Raw genomic sequence first — 23,694 nt, 5'->3', positions numbered from 1 at the left:
GTGAACAGTGTGAGGTGAGCTCCAAGCAGTGATGCTAACAGAAGAGCCAGCGTGTCCCCCACTCCTTCTATTGCATGTCTCTGTTGCCTGTCCTCCACCCAAACTCAAGTCTCAGCTGGGTTGCACTCCATTCTCCCCAGTGGGACACCCACAATGGAACTCAGCCTCACAGCTCCTTCCATAACACCAGACTCAGATCCCATCTGTAGATACTGGTGATTGGAAATTGTTTGTGAAAGTAATTCTCCTGCACTCAGAAGTCCTCAGACCCTAGTCTAAGAACCTCTTGTGTAAGGCACTAAACTTACCTGCTGGTACCACATCTGAGCTGTCTTGACTCCCGCTCCCCAGATGTTGGAAAACAGCTCCAGCACAGGCACACTCTCACTGATGTGATCCAGCTTGCGCAGGTGCCCACTCTCCAAGATCTCCAGGATCTTCTCTGCCATTCGCTTCCCAATCCCAGGGATTTTACAGGCTTCCTAGCAAGAAACCGGAGCCACTACTGGAAAAGTGAAGGCTACAGACAAGCTGAGGAGATGCTACCCACTCAGAGCCTGGTTAGCCATTTGATCAGTGATTGATAAGCGGCAGGACTAGTTCTGACTGCTGCTCTCTTCTCTAGGCCAGGCTTACATAGGCTACATCAATTCAATGCCAAATGGAAAAGGACAAGCATGCCGAACTGAAACACTAATGGACTGTCACAGCCAATCAGGCCTAGATCCAATTAGTTTTATCTGTTATCTCAAACGCTGGCAGCTGCTGATGCTTAAGAGGAAGGTGAAGACATCCCTGTGTTGAGCTTGAAGAAGGCATTTATCTCATGGATGCTCAGATCCGGCCCTAAACGACTCTCCTTTTCTGCTCATCTGAAAACACCACAGGTGGTCAATAAATACAACTCGCGCTTGCCGCACATATTCCATCAAAACCCTGCCACAGGAGGGAACTGCCAAGGCCTGAAGAGAGGCTATTCCATGTACAAAAAGAAAAAGGAATCTGACTCATAACAGAGCTAGGATGCTGGGTCTGTCTCCCTGCTCCACCACCCTGTGAAGGTGGGTGGTTTTTTTACCTGGTAGGACGTGACTGGTTTGTGGTAGCTCTTGAGTGCATTGATGGCTTTGGCATAGCCCAGAGCTCTCCACTTGTCCCCCTGGACAGAATAGGCCTTTGCCAGCACTTCCAGCTTCTCTGTAATGCACTGGTTGTGATTATCCTTCTTGCTGTTGGATGAATGGGCACAAACCCACTTGCTGGCAGGCTGGGCCACCGCAGAAGAGCTGTCACTGGTCTCCTCCGATGATTTCACAGGGTAGCGGCCAGAAATCAAAGCTTCCAGATCTCCCTGGGTGACACTAGCATCTTCTCCTTCACTGTCTTCATCATCAGAGATTTTCTTTAGGGAGAGGTAGAAAAGCAGCCATGTGAGAATAAGTGCGTGCCTCACATATGTCCCCTTGGCACAGGCTGCTCCTGAGAGCAGGAAGTCAGAGCACTAACCAACCTCCAGGGCATGCAGTGCTCAAATTGCCATCTCTGGAAGCTGTTGGTTATACACACACCAGAGTTCTTCATACCCCAAGCTACACATGTACCCCTTGAAGCTACATGCACATCTCACAAAGCACAGGAGACTAGACTCTGCTGTCCACCTGTGATCCAAGCACACACACACCTCCTATAGCCAAGCCCCTGAGACCTAACTAGGGTAAGACACTGGTAAGTGAGCAACTGCTGCCAGCAGTGTGGTATGACAACGCTGAAATCCCTGGTTTGGGGAGATCCTGACTCCCTGCTCCCACTGGGAAACCTTTCGCTGGTCTGGCGGCTGCATAGACACATCTCTCACATTCAGACTCTGCACCTTCCATCCCGTGATGCAGATGACAGGAGATAGGCACTGAAGTCTGTTTTCACGTTACAGACACAAAATCTAAACAGGGTAGTAAATTACAACCCCCCCATTTTCCCCATGGCTATCTGCAAGAGAAAAAGGGGAGGAAGGAACGACACAAAGGACTCCACATTCCACAGTGACAGAAGAAAGAACCAGTGTATACATTTGCTGATACCCTCAGCATTAGGATGCCTCTGTGTGGACTTAAGAAACAATGAGCCTTGGCTTCAGGTAACTGAACAAAAGCGGATAGAAGTGGGAAGCCGCACAGAGGCTTTGTAGACTGCTTTACTCACTGGGGTCCCTCTCTCTCCTGATGTATAAACACAGGAGTCCACAAAGATTCAAAAGCTGCTGTGCTGTGGAAGTAACTGAATGGCACAGGGCTATTTGGGATCAGTCCGGCAATTACATGCAGCACACAAGTCCTGTTATGAGTTTCTGCAGAGTGTTAGCCTAAGTCAGAGTGATATCCTTACAACCTCTGGTTCTGCTGGCTAAGGAGGTCTGGAGACACAATTCCTGCAAGGTACAGAGCTGAAGTCTTTAGGCAGAAGAGGCAGGATGTTTCTCTTTTGTAATGTTGTTTTATAACTCTGAAAACTGGGTCAGACTGAGGATTTGATAGACGAAAGCAATTTTATTCGCCTTGAAAACATTGAAACGCAACTCCCTTAAGATACTGTTTCCTCTAAGGGCAGCAAAGCCTCAGAGTGTTCAGATCGGTTAGTAAGCCCCTTAAAAAGCATTTAAGGAGCATGTTATCCAACAACAACGCAAACAACTCTGCAGCCAGAGCACGCAATTCCCATCCTCTCAGCCAGCAGCGTCACATAGGTGAAACAGCACATAAACCCCTGACTCTCTATGCTTTGCCAAGAAAGCTGATGGACTTTTCACAACCATACATGCAAAACCAGCTAGTCCCATTAGCTTCTGAGACACTCCAGGATCCTACAGCAGCTTACTTGCTAGAGCTGGGTGAGAATGGGATGTGTGTGGTTTGTCTGGAGCATAGCACAGGAGCCAGGACAGCAGCTGAAGCCCAGTAGCTGAGGCAATACGCCACCCAAGAGGGAGGCAGGCAGCCTGGGGTAACAGCTCCAGGGTTCGGCCAGCGAATAACTGGCACCGCTTGCAAAAGCTGCCTTGCAGAACTACTGCATCCAGATGCCAGTCACACAGTGGTTGCCACAGTCTGACTGGTAACAGGGTTTCCTCACAGGAGTTTACTTCCAAACACAGAACTCCCAGAGCAGCCCCTGCTCAGTATGAAACCCTGGCATGCTCATCATCTCCCAGAGAAAAAAAATCCACCCAAGCTACTTCTAAGCTGAGATTTCAGCTTCAGCTTTACTGTTATAGTGGGATCTTAAAAGTGGTTGGTACCGTCTTTAAAGCATATCCAGTGGGTTCTCTTCTTCCCAAACTCACGTAGCTCGGGACAAGGAATTTTACTGAATTGTCTACAAATAGTGCTTTTATGCACAGACTAACAGGAAATATCATTGCTGGAGGGGATTTAAAAGTAAAAAAGGCAATAAGGCTTCAGACTCTAGCAGCTGTCTGACCACCCAAAGTAAATATGAACAGAAAGCAGGGCAGATGCCACAGGATCTATAACACTACAAAAGATCCTTTCTACCATTAAGCGTGAGATTTGTTAATAATGATTGCTACTAAAATACAGTTACAAAAAACCAGCAAAGATGGAGTAACTGCAAAGGTGATGCATTTAAGCAGCAGCCAACTCTGCCTATAGCACACTGGATAGTTAAGTCTAGGGAGAAAAGATATCCCCCTACAGATATTCAAGAGAAAGCCTAAAACAAAGGAGCCCTCAGTGGGCTGCCAGTTAGGGAGTTACCACAGGGTTTTGTGAAACAAAATTTGGGACTGTGTTAGAAAACAGATGCCGGCATTTCAAGGCAGCTGCTGCTCTAAGAGGTCTGGGGTAACTTTGCTACAGATAGATTTGAATTATGCCAATGCCCAAAAAGAATTCCGCAAATTTGAGCAAAAATACAGAGAAAGGAAAGAAAGTTAACAGCAGGTTGGAGAAGCTGACTCATAGCAGAGGCCACTAATAACCCAACACAGATATTTTAAGCACACCACCACAATCGTTCAAGTGGCAACCTGATCCACTGCACATGTGTCTGAACAGGGTGCTTGCCAAGGAGTGGAGAATGGGTGAGTATGGCTCAGGGAGGAACACGGGATGAAATATCAGAGACAGCTTCCTGAAAGTGAGATATTCTCAGCCAGGGAATACTCCTCAAAAGGACGCAGGGGAAACATGATCACCAGAGTGAGCCTTGGCCTGACCAGAGCACCAGGACTGCTTCAGCTGGAAACGTTCTGATGGGGACAGGAATTTAAAGGGAGTTCTTTCTACTTTTAACACCTAAAAGGGACAAAGAGAAGGAGTAACCATGTCCACAGCCTGAGTCTGCCAGCACCAACCCACTCAAACATCCAAACACTTTCCCAGACTGAGAAAATCTGGCATTGTATCCCTGCAGGGATGCTCTTAGGCAGGAAAAGCAGCATGCAGGATCTGTTCACAAGGAGAAGGGCTGGTGCGGGAAGCCTCACCTCAGCCAGCTGCTGACGTCCAAGGGTACCCAGGCCTCGCTGCAAAGAATTCCCAACCTCTGCTTCAGTATTTGGTTTCACTGCTCCCTCCTCTGCTGGGGGCTGGATCTCTTCACCTCTCAGGACCTGCTGCTGCTCTTTCTGCAGTTCTCCCTCCTCCAGGTACCTGTCATGGATCAGATGCCTTAGTATAGGAGGAGAAAGACTTCTCAGCTCCCAGAAGTTTGAAAGAGAAATCCTTCTGCATGTTTTGGGATAGAGCAAACAACCCACAGGAGTTGTACTCTCACAGATGAATTACTGTGATTTTGGCTCAATTCCCCAATTTCCATTCAGGTTGCTGACCTGCAACTTCCACTCCTATCTGCCTCACTCTTAGACACTTTCTCTAAAACTTCACCAAAACATTTTGATCCTAACCTGTGTCTGCCTGCTGCTCCGTTCCTTATTTCCTTTTGTGCCTAGTTGTCAGTTCTCTCTCTGCTTTTCATCTGTAACAAGTAACAGCATTTAATTCTCAGTGCTTTTGAAAGAAATATCCTTATTATCATTAATGGATTAAGAAGAGGTGCTTTTAGCACCTGGAACAAGTGACAGGAGTCCTTTTAGCACTTCTAGGCCCTATTCCATGTTTTGTTACCCCACAGGATGGCAACTGGTCACAAAATCACTAAATTTCACAGTCTGTATGGGGAAGTGACTTTGAGTCATGCCCACAGGAGCTGCAAGGAGTTGCAGTCTGAGATTTTGAGCAGAGGTCAAATATTAGTGCTGTTCAGTTTAGGATAGAAGCACTGTAGAAAGAAATGAGAGTATGCCATTTGCATACCTGCGAGGGATAAAGACACCATAGCCGGCGGTACTCAGCAGCTTCTGGTCTCTGATGCAAGCACTTAGCCAGGATGCCTTCACTAGCTGCAACCCTGAAGGTAGCTTGGTTAATTTAAGGAGACGAAAGGCCCGATCACAGTCCATGTCTTCAGCCACAATGACGTGTGTCACCTCTGAGGAAAGCTGGTTGCGTACAACACCGCCATTTTGGACGATCTGCTTGTGGAAGATCTCTGCCCTGGCTTGGCCGATGCCAGCTTGCAACACGTAGGCGGTGACTGGTTTCAGCCATTCTGCTGAGGAAAACACAGGGGCAGGAGCTCGGTGGCAAGAGAAATAGTATCCCAAACCAACTGGGCTACCTATCTCACATAGGACTTGATGTCACTGACAGTGGCAGGCAATCTTTGTGGGGCACCAACTGGATACGCCAAAGCAACCCAGCCATGGCCTCTACAGAAAACACACTTGGGGGGCCAGAAAAAGCCTTTTGGGTAACAGCACGCCCAGTTAACAAGCTAGAGTAAGAGTATTATATTCCACAACATGGGCATGCAGGACTTACCCCCAGATATCTCTGATCCTTCCTCTTTTGGGATCTTTGGAGGGATGCTTTTCCCTGAGTCATCCCTCACCTTCTTCCTCTTGGGAAAGGCTTTGACAATCCCTTGTGGCTCCATAGGCCTGGTGGAAAGTTTAGCTGCAACTGCCAAATACCAGTAAGAAAGAGGGATGTTGCTTAGAACAGTGCTACGCAATCACAACAACTTAAGATTCACTCATTTTGCTCAGCAACTTTGTTGGTTTGGGGTTTGGGGTTTTTTTGTTGTTGTCTTCCAAAAACACTTGCCCTGAATGATGCACCTGGAAACAAGAATTTCAGCCCACAAGGTCAGAAAAATTAAAGTTCAAAACCATCAAAAAGCCACTTCAGAAAACCCTGCTTGAGTATCCTACAAACCACTAAAATTGGGTTCTTATAATTCAACTAGTTTATCATTTTGGAGCTCCTTCCTGCCCAGCCAAAAGAAGCAACTTTATTTCCCAGACATTTCTTAAGCACATTCCCATGAAGAGGGAAACGCCTCTCCTGCCAGGGCTGAAATCCAGTCCCTATGGAGAAGAGATAAAGCAGCTGATCAAGACCAAGCATTTCATACAGACACAGGAGGAAAAGCCCCAACTCAGCTTCAGCTGGAAACAGCAGATTAGTAAAGCTAAGTCCAGTACAGTTACAACTGTAGCTTTACCATTACAAACCTTGCAAAGGTAAACTTTGGAGCTTTAACTACTGTCCTAGGCTATCAGGAAGCTCAGTTTTCCATAGCCCAAACAAAATCCCGGATCACCGTATATCCCAACAGCACCTTCCACCCAGCTGCAGCGTTAAGTCAACATCAACTTGATTTCTTCTCTGTGCAGCACTTCGTGTTTTGCTTAAGAGGTTTCTCGCACACAAGCCAGCAAACACCTATCGTGTTAAGCCTGGAAGAGCTGAAAATAGTCCCACCTGGCCATGTCTTCTCCCTATGGTCACCTTCTCACCCGAGCATTAAACACAATCCTCAAGAAGACCAACCCAGAGCTGGACTCAGGTCCCTGCTTCTGCAAGGGCGGGTTCAGCTTCAAGGGATAAGAAACCCTGCTAAATTTCTAAAGCTCAGTTTCACAGAAACTTTTCTGTTTTCAGGACATTTTGACCAAAACACCGTCTCTCAAAAGAGTTAATACTTTCTATTATACAAAGAAAAGAAAAACCGCACAAAAATACCCCAAGCTCCTAGGTGCCTAAGTCCTCTTCAGGACTTGGAAGAGTGTTTTTCTAGGTAGTATTTTAACTCATCTTAACCAAAGTACACACACCAGGTACCAGGCTTGCCTTAACAGCACCCTTAGGCCACGAAGGCTTCAACACCGACAGCCCAGCTCGCCCCAGGGCTAGCGGCAACCGAAACCCCGGGGGCACGAAACAATTCCCCCGAAACCCCGCGGCTGGGCCCGAGTCTGGGGAAGCCGGCAAAGGGAGGCCGGAGCGCCCCCGCGCCCCGGCCTGAGAAGAAGCGGCGAGAGGGCCGAGACCCCCACACCAGCCCGAGACCCCCGCGACCCCAGCGGCGAGGAGGGGAAGGGCCCCTACCCGCCAAACCCGACGGAACGTGGGGGCTTCCCCACAGCCGGGGGGCAACGGGCCCCGGGACAGGGCCCGCCGAGGGTCACTGCTCACCTACGGGCCAGGCTAGGGTGGCGGGAAGTGCTTCCGGGTGGCGGCCGGAAGTGTCCGCGTTGCCGTGGCGACGGGGCCCGGCCGCCATGGCGGTGCCGAGCTGGCTGGAGAGGCTGCGGGCTGCCAGCAAGACAGCGCTGGTGCAGGACGGTAACCGCGGCGGCGAGACGGGATAGCCCCCTCCTTCCCCCCACCCTCCCGGCGTGTTTTTGGGTGACCCTGCAGGGAGGGGATAGAGTGCTCCCAGGGATGGCCCCGCATCCAAGGCAGGTCCAGAGGAAAGGCCACCAACGTGGGGACTAGGCCCCAGACAAGGGGAGAGGGCCCCAGACAGCAAGACAGAGCCGTACACCCAGGGATAGGTGTATTCCTATTTACCCTCACCACTTGCCTTGCCTCTAGGGAAGAGGAAGATCCACTACCTCTTTGAGGATGGGAAGGAGATGGCAGAAGAGTACGATGTGAAGACCGGCCAGTTAGTGAGTAAGTGGTGCTTTCAGCTGGGCCTCAGCAGATGTGGGTTGGGGCAGAACTGAAACGTGCATGGCAGTGGGTCTGCACTCGCAGGCCTGGGGTGCCGAGAAGGACCTCCTGGTCAGGAAAAAATCGCCTCTAAATGTTCTGGGAGATCAGCATGCCTGTAGCTGAATTTTGTAGGGATGTAAGTATGGTTCGGTTTGGGCCCAGGGCTCTCTGACTGCCGTGGCGCAGCAGACCTTGTTTTAGCCCAGGCTCTCTCCCAAACAGCTCATCTGTCACAACAGACAACTGGGATTGCCATCTTTTGTAGCCAGGCACCAAGTCTGTAGCACGTGCTGGGGTGCAATATGCTTTTTTGGTGGCTTCCACAACCGCAAATATAAGGTGTTGGTTATGGCTCTTGTCCAAAACCACATCAGCTGCGGCATGGCACCTGCTGCAACCCCACCATAGCTTCAGCACTAAGAAGCAAAGAAGAGGCACTCGGTACATAATTTCTGACTTCAGGAATAGGCCAGCTAACGGCTCCACTCACACCGAAGCGAAAAATGACTGGAATTAAGATGTGTGTCTTCATATCATCTCAGTGTGCTGGGCAACTTTGGCAGTGATGTGCTGGAGGAGTTCTTACAGAGCAGAATAATGAAAACCCTTCTTCTCCCTCCCACAGGCAGAAAGTGGCGAGAGAAGAATACCCTCGGGGGTTCTGGCAAGTGGCAGGTTGAAGTGGGAGAGCCAACCTCACCACTCCTGGGAGCACTGGAATCAGAGCTTATAAAGGAAAGCAGCTCCAATGTATGTAAGGGTCTACAGACACAACTGCACCTAAAACTACCTAGTCTTGTGCTTACAGCAGTAATTGATAGATCACAGATAACTCACAGGCCTAAGAGACAGCTTTACCCTGCCCAGCACTCTGCTACAAATCTTCCCAAAGGTGTAGTGCTGGGTATAAAGAAGGCAAAGCTTAGGTTCTTTTTGGGTCTTCAGCAGATTTGTAGTTTCCTTAAATAAAGGAACTGTACTGCTGTGTTGGCCAACTACTATTCTGGCTTTTGAAAGAGTAAGCTGAAAGGAAGGGCAGTGCCAGGAAAAGTCAGTGGGTGGGAAAGCAGAGACAATGAGAATGGAAGGCTGACACATGCAGCTCCTTAACATAGCACAGCCTGTTTCATCTTCATGTCCCACTAGCTTAGGGGGCAGATGTTTTCATCTCTCAGCATCTTTTCTACAGACCTGAAACACAAGCACGGCCCTGCACAGCAAACTGGGGCAGAGCCAGGTCTGAATCCAGCAGGTCCCTAGGGCAGGCAGAGCTCAGTATTTGGTTGCCTGTGAGGAAGAGGCCCGGTTTCCCTGTAACCCTGTACTGCATGACTCCCTCACTGAACACTTTCAGCTTCCTACAAGCAGAGCAGGCAGTTCCCTGGATAAAGGCAGAGTAGTGCTAGCTCTGGGAAAGTGATGGCTCAGGCAGTTTCTTGAGTTAACTCCCCTGTGGAGCCTCTTGAGGTAGTACAGGAAGAAGGGGACAGGGAGGAGAGGAGACACCTGGAGGGGCCTTGCTAAAGGTACTTGTTTGCTGTAGCCTGTCTTCATGAGGAAGGATACCCTGACCACCTTCCAGTGGCGGATCCGTAACCTGCCCTACCCCAAGGAGGTCTACAGTGTCTCTGTGGAGAAGGAGCAGCGCTGCTGTGTCATCCGGACGACCAACAAGAAGTCAGTAAGGACAGCACTGCTGGTGCTGACAATCCCTCGGGGTGGGCTGGCACAGAGGGCAGGCTAGCGATCGCACAGGGGGGTTGTCCTCTCTTTCCTTCTGTTCCTAGCATGCAAGGGCTGAGGATCTCCACCTCACAGCTTCGTGTCTTCTGTTGTCCAGTTTCCAATCCCAAGTGCTCCAGACACATTTAAGTACAGCCCCTCAAGCTCTGCGCTGACCTTTGCAAATTTATCTTACAGTTCTAAGAGCATAGTGTTTCCTCTGTTCTTTCCCTGTCAAATGTTGCTCCCTTAGAAAAATAGAGAGCCTTGCAGACCTTTTGAAGCTAGGGCATTCCATCTTCTCCCCCCCCTCCAACTCGATACTTTGATTTAATCATCATATCTCAGAATGCATGGAGCTGCGGGATTCAACAGATACAAAGTTGTGGGCACCCTGGCAGACAGATTTCCCTGTCTAAACCTGTAGTCACAATGCCAATACTGTGACCTGGAGGTAGCAAGAAAAAAAGCCAGACTGAATCTAAAAAGGAAGCACCACAATATTCTGCCAAAAGAAATTTGAGATGTGGGAGAATGAGGGAAGCTGTTAAGCATCATCTTACACTGTGCCAGTACATGGTCTCCGCAGCGAATGAGGGACACATTGCGCTCCAAAGCATTTACAGCCTCAGTGAGATAAGCCGGGATGAGCAGTAGTATTGGGAAGAGATAGCAAGGAGCAAGTATTGGGAGAACAAGGGAGGATATTGGAAGATAAGTGAAAGCTATTTACACACTGGGATAATACACCAGTGTAGACATCTGGGCAGGCTGCTCTCTGCTTGCCTTCCCTCCCCGACATTGCTGCAGAACAGAGAAGGATCAGACTCACGGGTAAAATCAACCCCGGTGTTTCCCAGTCGGCCCCCTGCCCTCTTTAAGCCGCTCGTCGTAGCTGGCTGTAGGTGGTGCTGTTGGCAAAGAACTGCCCCGCTTTGCTGAACGCCTTTCAGATCACAGAACCCGCAACCCTTCAGGTGAGGGTTTACCACATCAGAGGCCGTGGCAAGGGGATGTTTGAGCTCTGCACACGAACGCACCCGGACGCTCAAAAGCAGGAGGAGGCCAGGCAGAAGGAAGGGGGAGTGTCTGCCGAATGAAAGCAGCAAGCAATTATAGCTCTGATAGAGAAACAGGCTGGTCTGAATCCATGCAGAGATTTATAAAGAGTGGCACTTTAGTAGGGAGACCTGTGTAGCAAAGATGAATGAGATTCCCATCAGCCACAGGTGGGTACCCATGGAACTAAGACAGGAAGGGCGTACGTGAGCCTAAGTCCAGCAGCATACTATCACAGACAGGCTTATCTACTCCCAGTCCTTCTAATAGTAGCGTGTATGTTGGAACTTCCTTGCCTGTGTAGGTGCTGTATGGTTATAGTGTACCACTGAGGCCTCACCCATGCCCTACCTGACCTCAAACTTTTTTGTGCCACCCTCAGGAAAACAGTAGTCTCCCCCCACAAACAGTCAACTCCTACACACTTATAGGCTAGAGACAGTTAAAGGACCTGAAAGTGGCTCACGACCTGCATATGAAACTTAAGGACTTTTGGAATTAGAGCTGAAAGTCTCCTCATTGGGGACAAGAACGACTTTGCTGTCAGTAGGGAGCAGGGACAGACTCCAGCACTAGAACACTTATTACAGGCTCCAAGATATCTTATATCATTTCTCCTGGGTCTTGGCCAGGGCAAGACTCCACTCAGCAACTAATTCCAAGATAGCAACAAAGGCATGGAGTCCACAGAGAGTGCACATCGCTATGGGAGAGAAAGGAAGCCTCGGAGCCTCTCCAGCCCTTGGAAGTCAGCCACGCTGCTTCTGAGCAACAGAGCTGCACTGACCGCCAGCCAGAGGCACAAGAAACAGGATGGGGTGCCAAGTCACTACTGAGTAGTAGCTCAGCTCCAAATTCTCAGCATACCAGTAGCAGTTTTCCCTACCGGCTGACAAAAAGTGGGTTTCCAGTAGGAAAATAATAGAGGTGACTTCACATACGCACTGTGGATCTCAGGCCAGGACCCAGGCTCAGAGTGCAATACTGCCCTTGGCCATGGGGTGAGAGGCGAGGGCAGAGAATCTGCCTGCCTCAGCAGGGATAACTGCCCATCAGCTACCTCCCCAGCCCAGACAGGAGCTCTTCACTTCCACCAGTCAATCCCGTTCCCTCTGGCCACGGCAAGGGCTGCTCAAGTGGGATTTGCTTAAAACCTCTTGCTGTAAAATAAATCCATTAAACTAAACTCTAAAAACAAACCGAGAAAGCCACCTCCCCAAACGCCAAACCTGATTCAATTATTGTAGCAAGAGGCAGTGGTAATGTTAGGAGGAGGAGGGGGTGGCCAGGCAGATCTAGTTTCCTTTGATCTTGTCACAGATTTTAGTTTGAGGCCAGCCAAAGCCATTCTTCTCCCCTTCTCCTTAGTCCTGGGGCAGCAGAATGCTGCTGTTTCATTGATGACTCCCAAGGCCCTTTGAAACAGTGGGTTTTTTCTGTGTACTGCTTTTTTTTTTTGTCTAATCGGTAAGAAGTTAACACTTCCTTAACATGTCTTTGTGTTCATCTAATCTCTGCTGTTTAACCTTTGACATCTCCCTTATTATCCATGTCTGCCACCTTTTCCAAATACCGACAGCAGTGACAACACAGAACGGTTTGAGCCCTGCGGTAACAAGCTGTGTACATTCCTCCCACTGCACCAGGAGAGCCATTTGCCCTTTGTAGCTGTTTTCACCGTGACTTGGAAAATAAACTGCAATTTGGGCAGAGGTAGCTAGAGAGGCCAAGCCTCACACACAGCCAGCTGAATGGAGTAGAACCGGTCATGGCATAACAGCAGCTGCTGCCTGTTCCCACCCTGCTCCGGGCACCTCAGTGCCAGCTACAGGACAATTCCTTGGAGACAATTGCTCATGATAGTGCTAGAAGAGATTAAGAACGCAACCATGCCTCTACATGGGCACAGGACCACCAACTACAGTATTTGGTGCAGCCCCAGAGAGAAGCAGCAGATACAGGGCAAAACACACCAAGGAAGAAAGGTCTCAGGCAAACACAGACACAGGTCTACAAGGTTTTGGTCCCAAAGTCTTAGAAAACCTTTTAGCTGCCTAGACAGCTTATAACCACTCCAGTTCTCTCTGAAACATATCCCTTTTCCTTTGGACTGAGCAAAGCCCAAGGTTTGGTGGTGAAAAGACAGGCTGGATAAAGAGTTGGCAAAAACCTCTCTGTCCTCTGCTTAGATGTGAATGGTCGTCAGGAAACTGGGATAGAGACCAGGCAAAGAGCAGCCAGGGGAGCTGGGAATGCAGAGGAGCACCATAGCCACTATGGGGGCTGCATGGAGACGCTGCAGAGCAGAGGCGACACCTGGAGCCCAGGGGTATGCCTGAGCACCACTGTGCCACTAAAGCAGGAAGTGATCGCGGAACAATAGCAAGATGGGTTTCAAAAGGATTGCAACACAAAATGGTGCATCACTCAGGAAAGTAAATCACAGGGCACGAGGGCTTTGACAGCTGTTTTGACAAGAGCTAATGGAAGTTGGTACTTAGAGGGAATGAGAGGCCATGAGCAGGGACAAAGACAAGGGACACCTCTTGGTAGCACTGAGTAGTCTGGCACTACTCAAGGGCAAGCTGGAGGACCAAGCCTGCTCACACACTAAAGCTCTTCAGGACTTTGCCAGCTCTGATTTCCAGTTTGGAGGTTTGGTTCCAGTGTTTCTGCCAGCCTGGGGGCACCAGCAGGCACTCAACATGGCACAGGGTCCTCCTGCCAACCCTGAACGGTCTGTTGTCCTCATCTACACCTTGTAGAACAGCACTCCATAGCTCAGCACTCCTAGGAAGGTGGGGCTCCTATTCCCCTACTCATTTCTGTCTCCTCTCTCATTTGTAGGTACTACAAAAAGTTCTCTATTCCTGACCTGGACCGATACCAGCTCCCCTTGGACGCAGCTGCCCTGAGCTTCACTCATGCCAACAACACCCTGATCATCACGGTGAGGTTTTAGCCACACGGAATAGTACTTTGCCCTTCTCTTTATGTCCATAAAGAAGTTAAAATTCTTACGCATGGGGAAATGAGGCAGAGCAGGGAGATCTGCTGAGGGTTACTGATGAGCCCCCTTCTCTGTCACACAGTCAATGGGAGTTTCAGATTACACTGGGCATGCTGACACTAGCCAGGACAGCCTGGGCCACATGAGGGGCCCTGCTTGCTGCTCAAGGTGACTTGCAGGTGAAAGAGTGTCTGTTGTGCCCTGTTTTCTATGTATCCCATCCCTCGGGCCTGAGCAAGCCTCCACTCTCAATGACAGCGAGTTTCTCTTGTCTCAGTGTGTGTTAAGAGTCCAAGGACCTGCTGCACTTAGAGGTCTTGCAGTCTTAAAAAAAAAATAAATTAAAAAGAAGTTACCTGCTGGTTTCTGCCAGAGAGGACACACTTCCGCACACATGGGGGAAGTGAAAGACAGCAGAACGGGCACGTGTTGTTGCAAAGAGCAGACAGAGGCAGACAGATGCTTTTGAGCAGCAGGTGATCATTTTCTTAAAAGTAGAAGTCAGCTACCAGAGAGCTTCCCCTCCAAGGGAAACCTCGCAGCAGGGCTGGGGGTGCATGTGCAGAGGAAAGAGGCAAAAAGAGGGGACCTTGAGTCCTGAGCTTCCGTTTGCTACAGGCACAAACCTTTGCAAAAAAGCACCTGCATCCACCACTAAACTGCAGCTGGGCAAGAGGGCTCTAAGGGGAGGACAGAGGAACTGCAACTCTTCCTTCTCTGTCCGCCTTTTTAAAAATGCTTATAACACGTGTGAGCATACAATCGGTGAGCACACCAGGGGTCTGCATGACGCAGCTTGCCAAGATATTCCAGAGGGGCTGGTGGGGGCCAGGACTCCACATGCAACTGGGAAGTTTTACTTGCACTGTAAAAGATGCTCCAGATCTTAGCAAGTGTCGCTAGCGTGATGGCACCACCTCTCCAAACAGAGTTCGGAGACAGCTGATAACAGAAAGGCCACAGTTGGTCAGCTTGGGCAGAGGCTGAACAGGAGCACTAAGGGCATTTCTCTCTGTCCTACAGTACCAGAAGCCGAAGGAGATCCTGGCTGCAGAAGAGCAGCTGCAGAAGGAGCTCAAGAAGATAAAGGCAGCAAACAATGGGGATGGGGACTGTAAGACCCAGTAGGCAGTGGCTGCTGAGAGGCTGAGGTTGGGGGCGGGTCTCCAGCACAGGTTCACAGTATTTATTTTGCCTTTTCCAATAAAAATTAGTCCTGTTGTTAATAGAGATGCTTGGAGGACTCTTTGCAGGCCCAGGGAGATGGCGGGGCTGTCAGTCTCTTTACTGCCTGGTCTGCTGATCCTTCTATGAGTTGTAGAAAACTGCAGCATGCAAAGAAAACGCATCACATCCACAGCCAGCAACCCAGTCCCCATCCTCCATGAGATGAAGTGACATGAAAGCTGGGTAGTTCCCTTTGGGAATTCCCTCTGTCTGACACCACTGCTGAAGGCAGTAACGTTTGGAAAACAATACCCCCCCTCATCACACCCGTTACCTGCCTGCGATGTGCTTGGAAGCAGCTCCCTCCTGTGCTGTTGTGCAACGTCCTTTGTGCAGTCAGAAGGGTGCTCTGGTGACCCTGGTATGTCTGCAAACAGTATCAATGTTGATGAGCATTTCCTGAACAGGCACAGCCTACAAAACAGGGTGAAGAGGACAGCACCCAACTGCTTCCTTGCCATGCGCGACGTGACGTGCAGAACGCAGGCACCAAAATGCAGCTGCCTTCATTTGCATGGCATGGAGTGGAAAGTGGCGGCGGGGGCTGCTGGCCAGCTCAAGAGTAGCAGTAGCACACCCCTTCCATGAGGGCACACACATGGCCCATCACAAACCTCGCTGCACAGACGGCACCCCGTGCACAGTGACAACCCCAGCAGTGCTGCATTAGCAACTCACCCTCCAAACAGCTACTGTCTCTACCCTGAACCAGCCATCCCTATGCTTGGATTTCTGCACGTCCTTCCATCCTGGTTCATATTTGAACAGCTCCTACCCAAAACAAACCCTATTTTTGAGTGAGCTGGTCCTGGCCTCCCAACATAACTCTCCTGATGAGGACTGCTTTCAAACTTTGAAAGCTCTTTGGAGCCTGGGTGGCATCCCCAGTTAGAGCCTCACTGCTAGGTGGCTCCAGAACCCACCTGCATAGTCCTCCCCAAGACAGTGGAGGCACCATCGACTAGCAGAGCTCAGCAGAGCCATTGCACCAGCCCCACTTGCAGCTTTCCCATCCCACATGTTACCTGAAATGTGAGGTTGCGTCCTTCAACCCACCAGTGCTGGCACCACCATGGGGCTGCAGATTTGCTCCAGGCTTCAGCCAGAAAGAACCTAAAAGCAGCTACAAGAATGTAGGACCCACCAACACGGGCTGCAGAAAATAAATGGCAGGACTGGCAGCAGCAGTGTTGCAGGCAGAGGCCTGTCACGGGAGGAGTTTCCTGCAGCAGTGATACTTGTTCACCTGCTCAGCTCACATGCTCATTCCTACTCTGGGCCTTGCCCAAGTCCCAGCCCAATAAAGAAACTCTCCTCCCACCCCACAGTTACTCTGGTTCCTTCATAGCCTCTCCCTGGGGACACTGCCAAAGACATTTAATATCTCCATCCCTCCCCATCAATTTCATTAAAGGGCCTGTAACACACCAGGTCCTGAGGAAAAACTAAACCTCCCCCATTCCCAAGCTCTCTCTGGTCTTCTATCTCATGCCTAATAACCTAAAGCTCTCCCCACATGCAGAGCCCAAAGTGCTCCGAGCAATACAGCAGCAGTATTTAGCAACCCCTGATGCAAAGTGCCATCTTTTCAGCAACAGCTCGGTGTTACCAATAGCCTAGAGGTCACCCCAGAATCATTATCTTGGGCTAGCAGTCTTTGGGATCTAGAGCTTTGAGATGATGGAAGATTGTTCCAGCCGTGGCATCTTTTTACAGCAGTAGATCATTTCTAAATTCTAAAATTCTAAAAATCATTGCTCGGGGCACTTAGACATCAACTCTGCCACTTACACAAGGAGAATATGTAGCACTATGGTAGCTACAGAGGAGCTGCCAGCAAGCAGGCAGGAGTGACAGCAAAGGAACAGGTACAGATTAGGAACTGTGACAGGCAGCTATGCTAGAAAGATCCTTGTGAAGAATGTGATCCTGCAGCAAAGCCATGCTTTTAAATTACTTTGCAGCCTGAACTGCTGTCTCACATCCACTGGAAACAGAGAGCTCCCTTCAAGAGGGTGAGGAGCTGGTTGGTTCCACTCCCTCCCTGCTCAGGCAGGGGCTCCAGCAAACATCCCCTTCCAATTTTTGTGCACCACAAGGGAAGAGCAGCCTCCTGACGGTGGAAATTACCTACTAAATTCTAACAAAGGACCATGCTGTATGCTTTGCCCTAAAAGTGCTCTCAATTTGTGATACAAAACCTCTCCTTTACCTATCCATGATACCCAAACTCACATCCAAATAGGGTTCATGCACCTCCTTCCCCAAGGAGGACCAGACCCCAGCTACTGCTGCATTCACCCACAGTACATTCATCCACATTCATCTACGAACATCCATGTTCATCCAGACAGCACAGAGCATGCTGAAAGCTATGGTTGTTCTGAGACCCAGCTGACACAAAAACGAGTGAGCCTTGCCCACAGGATCCCAGTAAATCACATCAAGGCCTTGGTGTTTGCACTAGTCCATTTTGGTACTTCATTATGTAGGCAGCAAGTTGCAGATCCTACTTTTTGAATTCTTATTTCACAAAGATCCCAGGAACTGCAGCCTTCAATGCAGCAGTGTCTCCCTGGCCAGGAGAGAGAGATCTATTAGACATGTACACAGCATCTGAGAACAGGCCCAACCTCCTCCACCAAGCCAGGCCTCTGCGATCAGTGGGTAACATTGCAGGCCCTTTGGAACTTGAAACAAAACATACAGTCTCTTTTGTTTCCCTTCAGAGTTTTATTTAGCAAAACACAACTGTTTCAGCCCTGCCAAGTGCACAGCCTGACCTGACGGCCAGCTTGGGGAGGCATACACTGAAAGCAGGGCTGGCTCTGCCTTTTAGCTCAATTCTTGCTCTTGGCTGCGAAGGACAACACAAGCAGCTGTCAGGAGAGCAAGCGCAGATGAAAGGTGGGCCCCGCTCCAGGCACCTTTACCTTCCACCAAATCAGTCCACCCCACACACAGCCTAGACTTGTTTCACATGGCTCAGAGCTTGGCTGATCTCAACCTGACCAGCACACACAGCTGATAGGGCATCCCGGCTCAACTTGCTGTATCCACAGAAAAAGGAGAAAAAAAAAAAAGAAAATAGAACACAGGTAATAAAACAAACCTTGACTTGCACAAAATAAAAAGGGTAAAGGACAACCGGTCTCTATTTCCATTAACGGGCAGGTGAGGTTGAGAAAGTCTGGCCCTTTGTGCACTCTTCAATGTAGCTTTCTGTCAGGCAAAAAAATCCCTTCAGAAGCCTTGGGGGCCATTCTCACCTCTCCTGCCCTGCGATTCCCTGAGCCAAATGTCAACTCTGCTGAGTTGGGGTGACCAGAAGAAGCTGTGGTGCCCGTCATGGGGCCGTGAAGTCTAGGACATGCAGGGCTGATGCCAGGGCAGCATACAGATGGGTGGTACTGAAACGGAGGCAGTACACTGGGCTGCTGGTGGGTGAAGACAGGTGAAAGCTCTGCAAGAAAACAGGAGAACAAATCTTTCAAAGAAGAGATCAACCCAAAGACCCCAAACAGTGTTACAGACCCAAAGGCAGAGATGCCTGAGCAAAGCAGGTTTTTCCCTGTATATAGGTTAGGTTTTCCATGGTGGGCTCGCCCCAAAGATGGCCCAGCAACTTCTGTCTCTTCCAAAGAGACACAGGCACCTGGTTGCCAGAGAACAACCCACAAGCTCTGCTGCTGCCCAGCCTCTGGCTGGCCCTCACCTGCAGGCACCGAGTCTGCCGCTTATCCCAGAGGCGCACCACGCCATAGTACGAAGAGCCACTAGCAATCATATGGTTCTTATCACTCCTTACGCAGTACAGGGCGCTGTCATGGGGCTCTTCCCACTCCTGGACACATTTCCTGCAAGGATAACGCAAAACAGAGTGAGGCTGAGCCTCCACTCCTCCACCACTGGAGCTGAGGCCCAGTTTGCCTGAAGGAGCTGCAGAGTCCCCAGACACTGCACAGGGAAAGCCCAGGAGCCACACGCAGGCCCCAGATACCAGCAGGGTAAGCTCACCTGGTGCTGGTCCGTATGTCCCAGTAGCGGATGTAGGTGTCATACCCACACGAAAGCAGAAGAGAGGGCGTTTCGTAGAAGACATCAAGGACTCCAGCTCCACGGTGGAAGTCAGTCCCTAAACAAGTCAACAGATGACCGCTGCAATGAAACACAACAGGGGAATAGTCATTCAGAGCAAAGCGCCCTTCCAATTCATCTGGCCAGAGCAGAGGTGGTGTCATAAAAGTCTCCTAGATCTCATTTCTGTGATTTAACAGAATACAAGAGCCTGCACAGTATTCCTCTCCCTCCTCCAGCTTCTGCTACTGACTGGGCCACTAACTGCCATGAAGTGTGACCAGCAGGAGTCCCAGCTGTAAGAAGAGGAGCCAAGGAACAGGGGCAGCTGACCCCCAGCAGAATGGGATCATTTTTCTTGGGAGAAGGGACCAGTGCTCTGAATGATAGGTCTCTGTTTCCATGGGAGACAGTTCTCAACTTAATCAAACTCCAGACAATCTGCAACAGCCACTCACCTGGTCAATCCCATCCCATCCTAGACTCCATCCTTCAAAATACTGCCCATTGGGCTATTTCCCCATATCTTTGACACACAGCTCAGATCCACAAGCAAATCAGACCCTCCTGACCTAGTCTGCCATAGCTGCTCTCCTCAACTCCCTCCCGTTACACTGCAAACTGCCTATCTGGGGCTGAACATGACAGGTCAAGAGCAACCACCCCAGGGCTGCTCTAGAGATGACTTTCCAAAGGCTATAGCTTTTTGGGTTTTTTTGATCCCTCCTCCTTTTTAATTCCTTGATTGCTGTGAAGGAGCAAAAGCAAGATCTCCATAGAACTCTAAACCAGATTTTGTGGCCATATTATTCTGCTGCTTGTTCACATGCAGCACCAGCAGCTCACCAGGTAGAAGGTGCCTGGTGAGGGCCCACCCTGCCAGACTGCAAGAAGGAGCTTGAGCCCCTTCCCTGGGCCGCAGGAAGTTGCATCTGGCACATGGCACAGCCTGTCCCCAGTATCACTCCACCTGCCCCAGCAAACAGCAACACCCAGCCATGGCAGACTCTTGGGAATGGAGCGGACCATCTGCCCAGCTGCTTGAAACGGCCATCTATTGCAAACCCTCTTTTTCTTCCTCCTCCTTCTCCTCACACCCTCTAAATCAAAAATGCCGGACACAATAAACCTTGAAGCACCTGCTTTTCAAACCCTGCTGCACGGCCACCCCTCTCCAACAGGCTCTTGGTTCTCAGGACAATGAAGCGGTCCTGAAAGCCGACAGCATGGATCCCGCAGTGGGGTCACTCCCAGCATCTCCCCCATTATTTTGTTACTTTCTGCTCCTTGATCCAGCATCACACAGTTCTGAGGCACATCGCCAAATGCCTTAATTCTGTCTGTAATCTGGGCTAAAGCCCTCGTCGGGGGATAAAGACCACACAAAAGGAGAAATAGAGTCCTGGGAGATGTTAAAACAAGTAAACACCTTTGTGTCAGGAGAGAGAAATCGCTGATAAAGCAGATTAGTGCCTCGAGCCCTGGTGTCCCCAGATCAGAAGGCGAGCCCTGGCCGATCTTTGCAGCCAGCACGCTTCTATGATCACAGAGCTGGCGGCATGCTGGGGCCAGCCTGTTTCCCCACAGTCACTCTCCAAAGAGCAGATTATGTAGAATAACAATTTCTTTGTGGCTGTGTAATTCCCTCCGTGACCGTGGCTGTGGGCAGCTACATTGGCCCTTGATGCCAGGGCCCTAGCAACCATTTAGAGAGGCCAACCAGCCCTAGCGATGGCCCCCCCGTGCAAACCTCTCGGACAAGCTTTAACATCAAGTGCATGAATTAATCCCCCCCAACACGAATCCAGGGGTGCTGGCTTATTGGACTTTGTGTTTCTCCAGGCAAGGGATCGAGGGGATTCCAGGCTTCAGCCCTTTGCAACCTTCTCACAATACATTAACCCTTGGAAGGTTACTTGCAAACCAACCCAGCAGCAACTCTGCACCTGCGTGCAGGTCGAGAGGTTGAAGCATTCGCAGTCTGAGCGCTGGGAGCAAGAGCTGCAGGGTTTAGCTGGGGCAGATGGGTCCTCAGCTACGCCATGGCTTGAGACATGGATGGGCATCTCTGAGCTCTGGCACTCCCTTGCCCCTGCAAGCACACAGATCCCCTCCATCTGCTGTTCTTCAAAGCCAGCAGGACAGATGAACGTGAACACAGCCCTTCTCAAGGCTTCCACAAAATCTTCTTCATCCTATGAGTTATATGTGTGCCCCAGAGCCGCGAGACATACAACACAGGTATGAGGAGGAGTCAGCTGCTTTCCCAAACAAGAATCCTTGGACTACCTGTGAGATGCGTAAGGGGCCAGACTGCCCAACCTGCAGAGTCCTCTGACAGTTGCTCAGGCAGGAGCAGGAAGTCACTCACATGAGATGAGCTATCTCAGCGAGCCCTAAGCAGCACCAGCAGCTTGAACCTCTCTCTCCCCACTTCCACATACTACTGCTTTTTTCTGGTTTTGCAGGGTAGCCCCTGGACTGGGGCACTGAGCACATGGTACTTCAGGAGAGGAAACCAGGACGGGCAGCTGCACATGGGCCACACAGCCCAGCAGCACACCTAGTGAATATCTCCTGCTAGCTAGCTGAAGACTGTGTTATTTCCCCTCCACTATCTTCCCTGCTAATACACCTTTAATACGTAAAGGTCTAAGTGAGCTCAGGGAGAATGAAGCACTGTGCTGAGGAAAGGTAACAGGATGCAGAAGCACATCCAGGGATCTTTTACTCACTGGGACTAGCTCTCTTCCTCCTCTCAGGTGCCTGAAACAGGTTCACAACATATCTCCTCACAACCTCCCACCTCTAAAAAACCCATCACACCCAGAGAGAGCCTGGCCACGCTAAAACTTGTCTTCCATCTCAGTCTGCGGTGCTACAAGATGGCAGCAATTTTAAATGGTGTTCTGGTGAGGTCTCCGAATGAAAAATTTCAGCATCAAAGGGACAGGAGAAACCAGAGAGTCTGGATTCCTGCTTTCAGACCTTCCCGTGCAGCACTGAACACCATGCAGGTGCCTCGCTCCCAGTGTCTCTCCATGCCTTCACGCCTCACTGCAGTGGTACCCAAGCATCCCCAGCAGAGTCACACCTGCTTTCCTCCCTCCACTTCCCTTTCCAGCCTAGGCAACAAAAAAAGAAAGAAAAGGGAAAAAAAAAAAAGGGGGTGGTGGGGGGAGGGAAGGATTAGCTTTTCCCTGTAGACAGGAAAGGAACACAGATACTTGCAAGTTACTGCAGCAAAGCAAACCTTGCTTTGCTGGTTTGTTAATCAGTTCAATTCTCCTGTCCCAAGAATAGGTCAGCCAAAGCAGCTTTCAACTGGGAGGTCCAGCCCCTGCATACAGCAGCAGTCCTTTAGCAGTTTACAGAAACAACGCATTAGTTGCTACAGTGAAGCACTTATAATCTGACACCAGGGGAAAAAAATCATACTGTGCTGTACACTGGGCACACAAACCAGAAGATCTAAGTGTTCTGGCATGTGCACGCTTAAATTGATAAAGATGCAGAACACGATTAACATTTCCCCTGTTTTTCAGCAGATTAAAGTGTCTCTGGACCGGCTCCCACCATGACAGGCTAGTTTCATGTCCCTGCAGCATAGGCAGCGATGCTGGACCCATGCTGGGAAGGGAACTCTCTGCCACCACACATCTCCCAGCCTTGGGATCATATATTAGGGCCCACAAATTGTCCAGTCTTCATTATCCCAAATACTCCCTGCCTTCAAACCCCAGTCCCCAACAGTTTCCACTTCCTAGGAAGCAAAACCCACAGCTAATCCTTAATAACCCATAAAGGATCAAGATAACCCATCAAGGGGCAACAGAAAAGCAGCAGATAAAAACCATTGGTGATGTGTTGGTGTAACAACTTACATGGGCAGAAAATACCCACTCAATGGGGGACAGAAAGAGATGTGATAGCTATCTTGAACCTTGTTTCTCACCAGCTTGCAGAGATCACCAGCACCAACCAAACACAGCAGGGAACAGCCGCCTTCTTTCCTTTGTGGGCCCTTTTTCACTCTCTGAACCCAAACACCTTCCAAAAACCAGGCAGTTGATCCTCAGCACTTCCGAGGCTGGGGTGCCCTGTCCTTGGTTTGGATTATGAGGGTTCATCAGCAAGTGACTGTGAAGTCCAAGCAAGACCAAGCATAGAAGGTCCACACCACCTCCCCACCATGCCCTGGCCCTCCAGCAGTAGGAAGTAGAGGCTGTTTCACTCCCAGACCTTCTTCAGGCAAGCCAGGTAGTTACCTGTGCAGATCATGAGAGTTTTGCTATTTTTGCTGTACTGAACAGCCTGGGACAGATAGCGCCAGGGTTCAGTCCCAGTGCTGGGTGGCACTGACAGAAATAACTCTGCACCAGTGGAGCTCTGTACAGCAGAATCACAAACTGGTCTTTCCAAGAAAGCTGGACTGTCACGTCTAGAGACAGAGCTCTCGGCTTCAGCACCTTAACCACAAACCACTGGGTCAACACAGTGCCCACAGACACACAGGTA

At 50.1% G+C, this 23,694-nt stretch overlaps 3 protein-coding genes across 8 annotated transcripts in view; 1 reads left to right on the top strand and 2 right to left on the bottom strand.

Moving 5' to 3' along the window:
• POLL (DNA polymerase lambda) overlaps positions 1-14,344 on the bottom strand; it is a 28,606-nt gene extending 14,262 nt beyond the window's left edge. For 2 of the 5 annotated variants that reach the window (XR_008467062.1, XM_054206122.1), the window contains exons 1-6: positions 14,229-14,344; positions 5,898-6,038; positions 5,331-5,628; positions 4,502-4,667; positions 1,079-1,402; positions 309-482 (exon numbers count right to left, since the gene is read on the bottom strand). Coding sequence is in view for 4 of the 5 variants with exons in the window: in XM_054206122.1 (XP_054062097.1) it covers positions 309-482; positions 1,079-1,402; positions 4,502-4,667; positions 5,331-5,628; positions 5,898-6,038; positions 14,229-14,268 (1,143 nt within the window). In the remaining variant the exon portion in view is untranslated. Of the gene's footprint in view, positions 1-308; positions 483-1,078; positions 1,403-4,501; positions 4,668-5,330; positions 5,629-5,897; positions 6,039-7,469; positions 7,571-14,228 lie in introns of those variants that run through there. The other 3 variants (XM_054206120.1, XM_054206124.1, XM_054206121.1) reach the window with 3 other exon arrangements.
• On the top strand, positions 7,600-15,102 carry DPCD (deleted in primary ciliary dyskinesia homolog (mouse)). The gene is made up of 6 exons (XM_054206125.1): positions 7,600-7,706; positions 7,959-8,039; positions 8,707-8,831; positions 9,625-9,758; positions 13,710-13,812; positions 14,896-15,102. Exons 1-6 carry the CDS (start codon positions 7,643-7,645, stop codon positions 14,998-15,000), a joined length of 612 nt encoding a protein of 203 aa, XP_054062100.1. The 5' UTR covers positions 7,600-7,642; the 3' UTR covers positions 15,001-15,102.
• Positions 15,103-17,812: 2,710 nt separating this feature from the next.
• Positions 17,813-23,694, bottom strand: part of FBXW4 (F-box and WD repeat domain containing 4) — a 67,144-nt gene continuing 61,262 nt past the window's right edge. For both annotated transcript variants that reach the window (XM_054206328.1, XM_054206327.1), the window contains 3 exons: positions 19,117-19,257; positions 18,815-18,956; positions 17,813-18,562 (listed from right to left, as the gene is read on the bottom strand). In XM_054206328.1, the coding sequence (XP_054062303.1) occupies positions 18,446-18,562; positions 18,815-18,956; positions 19,117-19,257 (400 nt within the window). In that variant the 3' untranslated portion in view covers positions 17,813-18,445. The remainder of the gene's footprint in view (positions 18,563-18,814; positions 18,957-19,116; positions 19,258-23,694) is intronic.

Source organism: Rissa tridactyla, chromosome 6, assembly GCF_028500815.1.
Source record: "Rissa tridactyla isolate bRisTri1 chromosome 6, bRisTri1.patW.cur.20221130, whole genome shotgun sequence".
NCBI classification, from domain to species: domain Eukaryota; kingdom Metazoa; phylum Chordata; class Aves; order Charadriiformes; family Laridae; genus Rissa; species Rissa tridactyla.
This window is presented reverse-complemented; position numbering and strand designations above follow the sequence as displayed.

Bases quoted from the DNA above. Each gene is read 5' to 3' on its own strand.
- DPCD (XM_054206125.1), top strand. From the start codon at position 7,643: ATGGCGGTGCCGAGCTGGCTGGAGAGGCTGCGGGCTGCCAGCAAGACA. The intron at 8,040-8,706 runs GTAAGTGGTGCT...TCCCTCCCACAG, and splicing joins GAAGACCGGCCAGTTAGTGA to GCAGAAAGTGGCGAGAGAAG. The intron at 9,759-13,709 runs GTCAGTAAGGAC...TCTCATTTGTAG, and splicing joins ATCCGGACGACCAACAAGAA to GTACTACAAAAAGTTCTCTA.